Source organism: Sparus aurata, chromosome 14, assembly GCF_900880675.1.
Source record: "Sparus aurata chromosome 14, fSpaAur1.1, whole genome shotgun sequence".
NCBI classification, from domain to species: Eukaryota; Metazoa; Chordata; class Actinopteri; order Spariformes; family Sparidae; genus Sparus; species Sparus aurata.
In genome coordinates this window covers 22,768,857-22,781,363 of record NC_044200.1, presented here as the reverse complement: position 1 = coordinate 22,781,363, position 12,507 = coordinate 22,768,857, and the positions used below count along the sequence as shown (strand labels likewise).

At 38.4% G+C, this 12,507-nt stretch overlaps 2 protein-coding genes across 5 annotated transcripts in view; one reads left to right on the top strand and one right to left on the bottom strand.

Moving 5' to 3' along the window:
- The window catches only part of LOC115595462 (arg8-vasotocin receptor-like), a 39,516-nt gene that overhangs the window by 26,928 nt on the left and 81 nt on the right, over window positions 1-12,507 (bottom strand). For 2 of the 3 annotated variants that reach the window (XM_030440000.1, XM_030440002.1), the window contains exon 1: window positions 12,004-12,507. This exon is cut by the window's right edge and continues 81 nt beyond it. In XM_030440000.1, coding sequence (XP_030295860.1) covers window positions 12,004-12,160 — 157 coding nt within the window. In that variant the 5' untranslated portion in view covers window positions 12,161-12,507. Of the gene's footprint in view, window positions 1-8,140; window positions 8,267-12,003 lie in introns of all 3 variants that reach the window. The other variant, XM_030439999.1, reaches the window with a different exon arrangement.
- The window catches only part of LOC115595461 (SLIT-ROBO Rho GTPase-activating protein 1-like), a 35,399-nt gene continuing 34,403 nt past the window's right edge, over window positions 11,512-12,507 (top strand). For both annotated transcript variants that reach the window (XM_030439995.1, XM_030439994.1), the window contains exon 1: window positions 11,512-11,672. In XM_030439995.1, the coding sequence (XP_030295855.1) occupies window positions 11,591-11,672 (82 nt within the window). In that variant the 5' untranslated portion in view covers window positions 11,512-11,590. The remainder of the gene's footprint in view (window positions 11,673-12,507) is intronic.

Here is a 12,507-nt window from a genome sequence, read left to right as displayed (position 1 = left end):
ATCGTCCAGAGCGACAACGCACAAAACAGCACAGCATTAACAGAACAAATAAACAAAAAGCTCTCTCATTTTCTGTGGCGGCGCCTGGTTCATAGCACATCAGGGCCACTGAACATCGATCACGGATGGAGTGCTGTAGCTGCTTTTAGTGAGTTAGAGAGTTCACGGCTAACGAAGCAACAGAGAGCGATAAAGCAGGCAGAGGTTTAACTTCTCGCTGGGTCTGTTCTAATTGAGTCGACGGAGCTGTCTGTCTGCATACACGAGATGCCTTCGGCTTTTCACCAGCTTATTTTAAAAGGCTGTGAACCCCCGAAAGAGCACACAAGCTATGCAGGCTATACATTGTGTATCTTTGAGGCTGTGTGCAGATGATAAATTGCTTTAATTGGAGCATTTAGATATCGAGCCTGCGGCAAATTGGTTCCAGACAAATAAGATAATATACCACCCACTCATGACTGGCCTTGAACCTCTGCGCTGCCTGTGTTTGTGCGAGGCAGGATGCTCTCGCTCAGGGCCGATCTGTCCCGCTGCAGTAAAGCTCTTAAAGCCCACGTTTGTTTGTGCAGCAACGATGATGAATAACACAAAATAGTTTTTTGCGCTGCACTCAAATACACAAAGTACTAAATATGATCATTTTCCCAAAGAGGCCACCAGAAAAAATTTATTTGACTTCTGACTCATCAATTTGAAGACTTATTGCACTTAGAGGGATAGTAATAACATGAGGTTACTTAGCTTAGCTTAGCACAGAGACTGGAAACAAGTGGGAAACAGCTATTGACAGCTATCCTTGCCGTGCTGCCAAAGAATCGCCGCTACGTTTAATTTCCTGTAAATTCTTCACAATAAAAGCTTGCTGTTATTTTGTCATTTAAAGCTGTTATTATGAAGCAGCATTACAGGAAAATTAACTTAACACGACTCTTAAAACAGAAGAACACAGCTGATGTTTGAAATAACAAACAGGACAAGTAAAAAAACTGAAGAGATTCAGCTGGAAGATGTAAAAGTACTGAACACATCGACTTTTAGCACAAATCAGCGCATTAAAACTGGTGATGGAAAAACAAATCGCCCGTTTGACTCGACGCAGCTGAAAGTGCTGGTCAAAAAAACGCCTTTAGAGTTCGCTGGTGAACACAATGAAGCATTTAGCAGCTTAAGAGCCATTTATTTGGTAGTGGAGACCAAACATAGAGCTAAAAGAATAGAGAATACCAAACTTATATTCACCAGGTAAAACAAAATGAATGCTGGATGTGTAAATATCTGTCGTGATGATGTTTCCACAACTTTGTTTCCACTTCCCCCGAAATGGGCACAAGAAAATTCAGCCACTGGAGGTTTGAAACCAAAAATAAACCCTCATGGAAAAACATCCTAAAGACTGCAGTTTCTTTCTAGGAAATTATAATGGGTCCCTGAGGGAACAATAAATTAAAGTGCTACCGTGACTTGTGTTTCCAGCCTGAAAAAACAATTTTTACTGCGTTTCTGGTTCACCGGGGGAACTTCTATCCTTCTTTCTCTCCCTCTCGCTTTGAACTTTATGTGAGTTCTTTACTGTCAGTATCTCCGTGAACAGAGTAGTAATTTACAGCTAAAGTGACTAAAGATGCACACACACACACACACACACACACACACACACTGGCCTCTTCTGGCTCCAGTCCAAAGGCTCTGATAGCGATTAAGCGTTTAATGTCCGCTCCAGAGGAACTGCGGGATTTCTGTGACAGATCAGCACAAATTCTCATAACCCCCCTTCACTCGCTCTCCCAGATTACCTGATCTGATGTGATCTGTGTTTGATCCCCGTTTTATTACAAGCGCTCTGCTGTCTGCGGACGGACGGCAGCAGCCTCGGGCGAGTTTTTGTTGTAAAACCATCTCTGCGCCAACGAGGCTCAGGGACGGTACAGCCTGAGATACTTCACCTGCAGCAGCAACAACTGCAAGGGGCTAAAACTGAACAGTCACCAAAGTGAGAGTTAACTGTTATTAAAGGAAAAGATGGACATTTTAGGAAATACACCTTGTGTTCTCTGGTGGCGGGTTAAAAGGAGAAGATTGAAACCATTCTCATCTCTGTAGGTCAATATTATTGTTTTTGGTTAGCTTAGCTTAGCTTAGCTTAGCGCAAAGACTGGAAACGGGGGAAAACAGCTAGCCTGTTCAAAAGCCTAATGACAGATTTATCAATGACGTGACGTGCAATTTTGATGTCCAAAGCACATTTATGGAGTAAAAACACAAAAAATGGTAATAAAAAACACATTAATTCAATCTATTAATCTCTGCTTATCTAATGATAGGAACATGTATTGAGGGTTTTACAAAGTTTAAGAGTTATTAGACACAATGGTCACAAAATGTCATACCGGATAACTGTCCGGACCTCATGGTGAAATGCAAAAAAGCTACAAAATAGTTGAAAAGAAAATAAATTAAAAAATTGTATGAGTGTTGCTTTTGATATATGAAAATGTTACAAAAAATTAGACATCTAGTGGATTCTTATGCCAAAACTGGTGTGTCAGCCAATGTCATCCGGGATAACAAGCAAACTGGAGCAAATTTATGGGGCATTATGGGGCACACATTATTAGACAGGAAGTTAGGCCATCAGGAAGACCCGAAAGGACCCCCAAACAATGGTGAAAGGTTAATAGGTCTCTCTTAAAATGTGCTTTATTGTTCAAGGCAGTTTGCCATTGTTGTAGCATAAGGGGCATGTATGGAGTGAAAGAAGGTAAATAGGGAATATGTCAACCCAGAAGAAATTACTTAAAATAGCTTCATATAATGTGAATGGGATACTTAATCCAATTAAAAGGTCCAAGATTGTAAGTAAAATGAGAAGGGAAGGGGTCGGAGTGGCTCTATTGCAAGAGACGCACCTGTCAGAGACAGAACATGGAAAACTAAAAAGAAATGGGTTTAACCAAGTATTTTCTTCATCTTATAACACAGGTCATAGAAGAGGAGTGGCCATTATGGTATCAGGAAAAATTACTTTTGAAAAACTTTCAGAAATATCAGATAAACAAGGAAGATATGTACTGATTAAGGGGAGATTAGAGGGTGAATTGGTCACCATTCTTAATGTGTATGCCCCCCCAGGCTCAGACTGGGTATTTTACAGGCAATTGTTTGATAAAGTGGTATCAGAGGGGGAGGGTATTATGATTTGGGGAGGGGACTTAAATATCAGACTAAATCCAAAGCTTGACTGTTCAGCCAGTGGTACACAGAAATCAGGGATTAATAAGAAGTTTGTAAATTTAATGACAGAATTGGGAGTAATTGACGTTTGGAGAGAGTTAAATCCTAGGGGGAAGGACTATACATTTTTTTCAGCACCACATCAAATATACTCCAGGATAGATTATTTTTTCATGTTCAACAAGGACAGTTATAGGATTGAAAAGTGCGAAATTGGAATGAGAGACATATCAGACCATAGTCCAGTATATATGACTCATATATGACAAAATCAACACTTTGGAGGCTAAATATAAATGTATTAGAAGAAATTAATCTCAAAATTATATAAAGAAATCGAAAGATTAAAGGGCAATAATACAACATATATAAAAGAAAAGTGGGGAAAAGAGACAGGGAGGATGTTATCAGAAGAGGAATGGGTGAGGGTAAATGAAGGACAATGGAAAACAACATGCTCCCTCTCATGGAGAGAATATGGCTGGAAGAACATTGTAAGGTACTTTATTACACCAGCACAACAGAAATCTCGAGATACACGATGTTGGAGACTTTGTGGGGAGAATAAAGCCAATCATTTCCATATCTTTTGGGGATGTCCCTGTATTCTACCTTATTGGCAGGAATTACAGAAGAGTATGGAAAACATTCTGAAAGTGCAAATTCCACTTACATTTGACGTATTATACTTGGGGAAAGAGAACCAGGAGATTACAAGGTCCGGAGGAAAATACTTATTTCGAATAATGCTGGTGGCAGCTAAAAAAGCCATCACCAGAAAATGGTTAAAAATTGAAGTACCGAAAATGGAGGACTGGGTTGAGGTAATGCTCAATATTTATAGAATGGAGAAGTTGACTTTCTCAACTAGACTAAAAACAGAGACTTTTAAAAAGTACAGGGAAAACTGGGTTAATTTCGTGTCTCCATTGAGAGCAGACTTTGTGCAGTAAGGACGATGTTTAAGGTAGACCTCTGATCCCCTTGGTTTAGGCTACATACTTGTTCTTTGTTCATATGTTTATTATGTTTACCCTCCAATAGGAGAAAAGGGACAAGGTGAGAGAGGTGTGAAAATAAGGACAGGAGGGAAAAAAAAGAGATGTTTAGTCTTGATTATTTTCTCCATATTTAATCTACTGTAATTTTTTGTGAGACTATATGTCTAGTTTTATACTGTTGGAAAATTGTATATGTGAAATGTTGAACATGGATTTGTGAAATCAATAAAAAATGTGAATGGAAAAAAAAAAAAAAGTGCTTTATTTACTCTTTTCAGTCACTGGTACACTATGTTGTAAAATCCTGTGTCATATGGGATAACGCTAAAAAACAATGTTGATTTTATGCAAATTTGTTTGTTTTATGTAAAATTATATACTTTAATGTTGAGGGTCAAGTTTCCAGATTTCTGTAGGTAGCCAAAACAACTGCCTGATTGAGTTTCAAACGGAGTTTCGTCATACTGGATAACAATTTTGTCATATAGGATAACAGTTATTTTCTGTTACCCCACAGTGTCATCTGTTATACAGAATGACACATATTTGACAGTAGTACTGTTTTATGCTTTTATTTGTATAATTTCCATTCTTATTGTGATATTAACACATTATTATGCACATTTAAATTTATTGCTGGCATATTATATTTTAATAATGGTATTTTTAAGCACTTTTTAGTATTTGAACACTTTAAATTGCTTAAAGTTTTTAAAATATGTTATGTGTCCCTGAGTCGACTGTCCCACTGTTACTCTGATGTAAACATGGATTATTGATGAACATCAATAATATTTAGGTTGTGTAAAGATGATATTTCAAGTGGAAACATTAGGTGTCATACCGGGTAACGATTTCAGTCAGGTGGGATAACGCTGATTAAAATGCCTTAAAATGCATAATTTCATTTTATGGAGTTGAGAAAACAATAATAGTATGATGCCAAGTACTGTCAAGGATTTTCAGACATTTTGCAGATTGAATCACTTTGTAGCATTAAAATATAGGTGAGAACTTGAGCAAGTAGGGTCATGTCTATAGCAAACACATTATAATGAAAAAAAGGAATTGTCTAAATTTCATTTTTTGAGCTTTAAATATTGGTAACTGTCTTACTTTACATATTTATGAAGCATTATTGACATTAAAAGTTCTAATATAATAATATTTTGAAAATTCATAAACGTTATCCAGTAGGACATTTTTGACTGGTGTCATCAAATAACTCTAAATTAAAACACATAAAATACATTTTTTGAAAATGAAATTTTAAAAATGAGTACATAACATCCTCATAAAAGGTAAAAAATACATTGATCTCAGTTTTAACCTATTTACATTTTTGGTCAACTTATTCGTCACTGAGCAGTCAAATCTGAGGTTAGCTGATGTAAGTAAAACACTTCCTAACTCACTAGCTAATAACGGTCAGCTAACGGTACATCAGGAGGAGTTAGCCAAAGGGACACGGACAGACGGACAGACAGACGGTCATCAACTCATCGCCGTCAGCCGAGAGCTCCTAGCCGTCAACCGGGGGACAGACGGATGCTCGTCACGTCACGCGCGGAGTATAGCGGCGCTGACCTAGCGGTATAGCGGCGCAGCGCCGCTGTTCCACTGTCTGGGGAGAACCCTGCTTAGGCGGGAGGCAAAAATGCTTGGGCGCCGCGCCTAAGCCGTATAATGGCAGGGAAAACCCTGATAGTGACATCTGTGGTAAGCAAATGTTAGCAAAACACTACCTATCACTACTCTGGTCTCTCTACTGTTTTGCTGTATATATTATTCTTGTTTATTGTTTATAGCATACTGTGCACTGTATATATACACTATGTATATATTGGATTCTATTTATGTTATATACAAAGTGTTTTATTTGCGGACCCACTACTGCTGCTGTAACAAAATAATTTCCCAGTCTGGGATCATTAAAGTAGTTCTATCTATCTATGTATCTATGTATCTATCTATCTATCTATCTATCTATCTATCTATCTATCTATCTATCTATCACTAGCCAACTAGTAGCGGTTGGCTAATGTTTCATCAAGAGGAGTTAGCCTAATGTCATATACAGAAATAGCTACATTTCAGGTTTGCTAATGTTAGCAAAATGGTACTTCACTCAGTAGCTAACAAACGTATAACAGTTAGCTTACGTTACATCCAGAAGAGTTAGCCTAGTGTCCGATTTAATTATAGTCGGATCACCAACGTCAGCCAAACGGGACCAGTACCACCATGTTTCTTGTTTAGCTTGTCCGACCTAGCAGCAGTAACTACGGGAGGCGGGACTATAGTTCAGCCAGTTCATTAAAAAAGCTCCAACAAATGGATTAATCTATTTGATTGTTTGATCTAAACATTGCAGTCATGGTGTCTGTTATGTAATCGTGTCATTATGATGATCACCGCGCCGTCACAACGAGTTTCTAATGTATAATTATCGTTCTTTATCTGCTGCTGCTTCCTCTTTTTCGTCCTCGTCCTTCATCAGTCACGTCCTTCGTATTCAATCAGCTACATCATGACTCCGCGTTAATGGGCCTTAAACCTACAGAACATGTTCATCCGTTAAGATAATGATCTGTTTACAGCCCTGACATGTATATTATTGCATCGCTAATGAGTCATTTATGGAGTTGACTTCATTTGCGACTCAGACTTGAAGGCTGCGAACAACAAATCAAACAAATCCCATGAAAACACTCAAAAACAACAATGGACGTATACGCTAAGTAGTGTTTGTATAACAGCCTGATATATCTTCTTTCTCTGAGCCGCAGCGCTTCATTAATATTAAAACACATCAGTGAGCCAGACTGTAGTTTCTTCGATAATGCTTTATGTTGAGGTCATGTTCGGCTCACTATCTTGACACCACAGTTTCAGACAGGCTTGTAATAAATCCTACACAGCGTAAACAGAAGACGAAACATATTTACTGTACCAAGAGAGAGGACTTGTGTTAGTTAATAGATAATAAAGCCCTTGTAACATGTTTAATGATGTATTTATTGATCCTTATAAGGCTTTAATCTCCCTTTCTAGTCTAGTAGATGCAAAAAAGCAAAGTTAAATGTTAACGAGTGCATATAAAAGTATGTATTAAGTATGTATTAATAAAGCAACAGTAAAGAATGACATCATAGGTAAGTTAGTTAAATAAGTCCTCATCAAAACAGCCATTCAGGTCGACTGTGAAAACAACTTATAACCACACTCATTGCTGTCTGTTGTTAGGTGTCAACCTCTAGTGGCCGTAGTCATTATTATTAGCTGGTGAAAAGTCGACTTTTATTTTGAAGCAGTCCAGTCACAGAAAATGCTGTTAGAAAGTCTGTTTCTAAAGCTTCTTGTGAGTGTTTATAAATGTTATGATCAAACAATAATGCTTTTACTAACAGAGTCTTTTTAATGCTTAATAATGTTAATAAGCATCTAATACAGACGTTTATATGCACTTATTACCTATTGAATAACACTTATTACATTAAGATCCTATTCTGAGTCAAACTACTGATGTAAAATACATAATTTAATTAAAGTATTATAAATCCAATCCAGTAAAATGTCCAGTGTGACTGTTTTACTGTCATATCTGATCTCATTAGCTGATTGTATCTCAGTCATTAATGTAAAAGCAGGATTTTACAGCTGTAGGTTGAGCTGGAGCTCATTTTTACTGTTTCGTATCATCATTTTCATTCTGGATTATTCTGCTGATGAATGCATTGATTGTTAGCGAGAAACGTGAAGACAATGAGCCCAAAGATTTAGCCCAAAACTCAACATTATTACAAATACATTCAAATGACATCACAGGAGCAGTTGGGGGATGAAAACATTCGCTAAGCTCTTCTATATTTTCCCTCATCCTCCACTTCACGACTCGTTCTAACCTCCTGTGACACCGGCTCCTCCTGGTGCTTTACAGTCGGCACAGAAATGTTCCGTCTTACATCTGAAGTGGTGTTTTCTTTTACCTGGAAGGCCATTTTCTCCCTCACGCCCACATTTACAGAGCTCTGTGGAGATTATCAACATGTGGAGGCACAACAGAGTCTGAGTACAGGAGCAAGGACGCAGATCACTGGAGTGAAAACATGTTTTACCCGCTCAGTTTGCTAAAATGATATTTGAATGACCCTTAAAAATGCTTTTCGAGCCACAAGAATGTTGTTTGTACATGAAAGGTCATCGTGCCTTTTGTTGAGATAAACAGCAGTTATATGAAGGGTGATGTAGTAAAACAGAAAAGTCACTTCAGGTTAATAACATCCTCTCTGGGCGTCAGGGAGCTAAACCATCCTCTAGTGACGGATGAAAACAAGTGGATTCACAGAAGGATAGATTCAGCGAGCTGTCTGATGAGTTTGGTTGAACGTCACGTCCTCAAAGCGTGAGTTGGTTCACAAGGTTTAAAAAGTCATATTGTTGGAGGTTTCCATTCAATCCTCAAAGCTGTATTCAATCTTTATGCCTCCGTCTCAGTTTCAGGGAACCTAAAAAAGAAGGACGTAACCAAACTGGGTTCCAGACTGTGCTGACGAAACCCAACATATCGACGTCGTACGACTTCTGATGAAGAAACGCCTCCAGAAAAATGAAAGAACAGACTTGTCGAACAACATGTCGATAATCAGTTAGGAGTTAAGACATCGGGTACCAGGATCCACCTCAGAGAGCCAACTGAACCTTGAAGTAAAAACAAGCTTTCAATTGCCCAATAAAAGTGATTTGTGGGATGAATGAATCACTGTGAACCCTCAAGAAGGTTCTGTTTTTGTCTGTATTCATTTGTTGGTTGGTTCTGGGTGGATCGTGAACTTCTAGTGTCAATCTCGATAAAAAGACAGATGCAGGAATTTTCCCCCTCACTTTCTCTTCTCAAGGCCTTGGCGGAGGAATTCACACTACTGATTCACCCTTCTAGTTTGACTCGTTTCTTCCCTGAACGTCTTTGTGGCAAATAGCGTGAATTTCATAACCTCAGAATTACGTTTGCACTTATACAACTACAGCTCTCCCTCCTGCTGTACATGTTGTCTCCACCTGCAGACATAATGTTTCCTTACATTCCTCCGGCCGACCTCGCTGTCAGATTCATCCATAACAGGGTCGAAGTGGGAGGAAAGGACGAGTTATGTACCAACAGAAAAATAAGACAGCTGCGTTTAATTCCTTTTCCTTCATATTACGGCTGAAACAGAACTTGTGCTGTAAACACATTCCGTCCACATTAACAACACGCTGCGCTTCTGTAGTAAAAACTGCATCTGGTTCAGATTAAGAACGTAAAACAAAAAAGACCGGCCGCACAAAAGACAAATCACTGGAGGAGATTTACACTGTTTCTTTTTATGATTTCCTGGAGGAAACACTTTGTTGTAGTTCAACATAATCAGTCGTTCTTTTTTAGGACGATGAGGGAGATTTAGTCGTGGTATGAAGGCTCGTGAGATATTAGCAAAACTAGCAACGAGGTAGCGTGTCATAAGGCATAAATGGCAAAAAATATAACGATTATGGCATGTAAATTAACATGTGGATGCTTTAGAAGGTGATTATGAAGGTTAATGATTACTGAATTAACCACATGGATGGATGTGATTGATTGGCTCACCAATCACCAATTAAAGGAAGCAGATTTTAAAACAATAATGACATTAACCTCATTAAAAGGGATCTAATATGAGATTAATACAAATGAAAATAAACTGATACAAAGGGGTTTGAGCTCTGTTATATTAGATATATATATTTTAGAGGAGAAATCATGTTTGAGGGGAAATAAAAGGTTTATTTTACATCATAATATCAAGATATCAGTGTTCATGTGAAAGTATCCGTCAGGTGGAAGTCCTCCCTCGTCACCACACGGTGGAGACAAACAGCCATGAATGTTTGTCTCCACCATGTTTAACCTTCAGTGAGGATTGATGTTGTGTGTAATGAACACTGTGAGATATATTACAGCTGCACCGCTCTGTCACTGTGACTCAACTTCATCATTCAGCAGGAAAATGGTCTCCTGTGACAGATGCATGACATAATTACATTGTTAATAATGACGCATTAACGTGTAAGCAGCATTTTACTGTTGGAGCTGCTCAAGGTGGAGACCTGAAGGTGTCAGGCACCTCCAACGGGTCATCAGATAAATATTAGGGGTTAAGTAATGATTGAAGGGAGGTCATGTCTATTCTAATATACAAAATTATATGAATTTTATCAGTTCGTATTTGTTTTTTTGTTAAAAAATTAAGAGTATCTACTTCTTTCAGCCTCATTTATGAGGAGTTTAGAGGGGAAATAATTTTTTTGGTGGAAACGCTAACGACTAAAACATCAACATAACGTGGACTAGAGCCCCAAGTCACTGCTTTTTATGAGAGGTCACGAGTCAACACAGTTAGGAACAACTCATCTTTGGTATTTCTGCTTTATTATTTACAGAAAGAGTAAAAAACAGTACAGGCAGAGTCAAGAGAGAGCACAGGATGCTGCTGTAAACTAAAAATACTTGTTAAATGGTTGAAATAGCTACAAGAAACTGACGAATGGTTGAAATAGTTAGCTAAAAATAGTTGTTGAATGTCTAAATAGTTAGCTAAAATTAGAGAGAGAATGTTAGCTAAAGGGGAGTAATGTAATTAGCTAAAAGTAGTTGTGAAATTTCTAGATAGTTAGCTAAAAGTAGTGGATAAATAGTTGGAGTCATTAGCTAAAAGTTGAGTGAACAGATGTGAACAAAGTAGTGAATATATGGGTGAAGCAGTTAGCTAAAATTAGAGTGAAATAATTGAAATAGTTTGTGAAAAACCAGGGGTTAAAGTTGAAATAATTAGCCAAAATTAGAGGGAAACGGTTAGCTAAAAGTAGTTGTTAAATGTTTAGATAAATAGGTCAAAGCAGTGGATAAATAGTTGAAGTAGTTAGCTAAAAGTAGAGTGAACAATTAGCTTAAAGTAGTGGTTGAACTAGTTAGCTAAAAATCATTGGCAAATTCAACTGTCAGGTAGAAATGAGCAAGTGGATAAACAGTCTAAATAGTTATCTAAAAGTTGTGGTTAAATGTCAGTAGAGTGAACAGTTAGTGTAAAGCTGCAGTCTGCAGTTTTGGGAATAAAGTGGACTTAGTCCGAAGATTTGAATGATCACAGCTCAGGTCAGTTGTTCTCTCTGCCTGCTAAGCCCCTCCCACAGAGGAGGAGCCTGAGCAGGCTTGTAACCATGGTAACATAGGACGCCAGATAACCAAGACAGCGCATTCAAAAAAAAAACAACAACATGAGCCCTGATTGTTCTATTTCTGACCAATAAAACTAGATTACAATGAGGAGTGCCTCATGCAGATCACTGTAGATAGATCCAGAGTAACAAACAATATTCCTCACTTCGCTGTAGACGAGTTACCAGCTAATCACTCAGGTAATCGTCATCATCTACTGCCTTTCTGAAGCATGAGTAACTTTACCTTTCGAACCCAATTCAACCACTTCAGAGCGTCCTGAACACAAACTAACGTTACTATAACTGGCCGGTCACTTGAAAGACACTTTTGCTAACCAGTAGCCACAAAGAAAAGCTAAACACAGGAGTTAGCATACAAGCTAACAAGCTAGATTTAGTAGCAAGCTACGTAGCTCGACTGCAACATCGTATGGCGATGTGCGCTATTAGGAGTATTACTGTAACCGCCGCCATCTTAGCCTTGTGGTTAAAACACAGAATTAAACATATATGAAGCAGAAGTCCTTACCTGTCCAGAAGAAAAGCGCTAAGTCCTTAAAAATCCGCTGCTCGTGCCCAGTCCAGTTATCGGTTTTTACACTGCTTTTCTTCTTCTTCTTCCTCTTCTTCTTCTTCTTCTTCTTCCTCTTCTTCTTCTTCTTCTTGCTCTGTTGCTTCTCTACCATTGTTTGCAGTCTGAGCTTGAGTTTGAATTTATCTGATCAGGTGAGAGCGGGCACTGCGCCTGCGTGGGGGATGGATGGGATGGTTGGCTAGCAGCAACGTATGCACGCGCATGATTGACACTTCTCAGACACGCTCCTCGGCTCTGATTGGTTGTGTTGATTCAGGAGCGGGAAGACTGGACTGTTCCACAGTTGACCTGTATATTATTGTACTGTCAGATCTATAGTTTAATATAGGTGCAATATTATTATTATTTGTTCACCAGCAGCTTGTTTTTAATCTTCCCTCTTAATCAAACTAGACCTCACTTCTCTTCTCGCTCCTACAGTCACTGATCCGCTGCTCA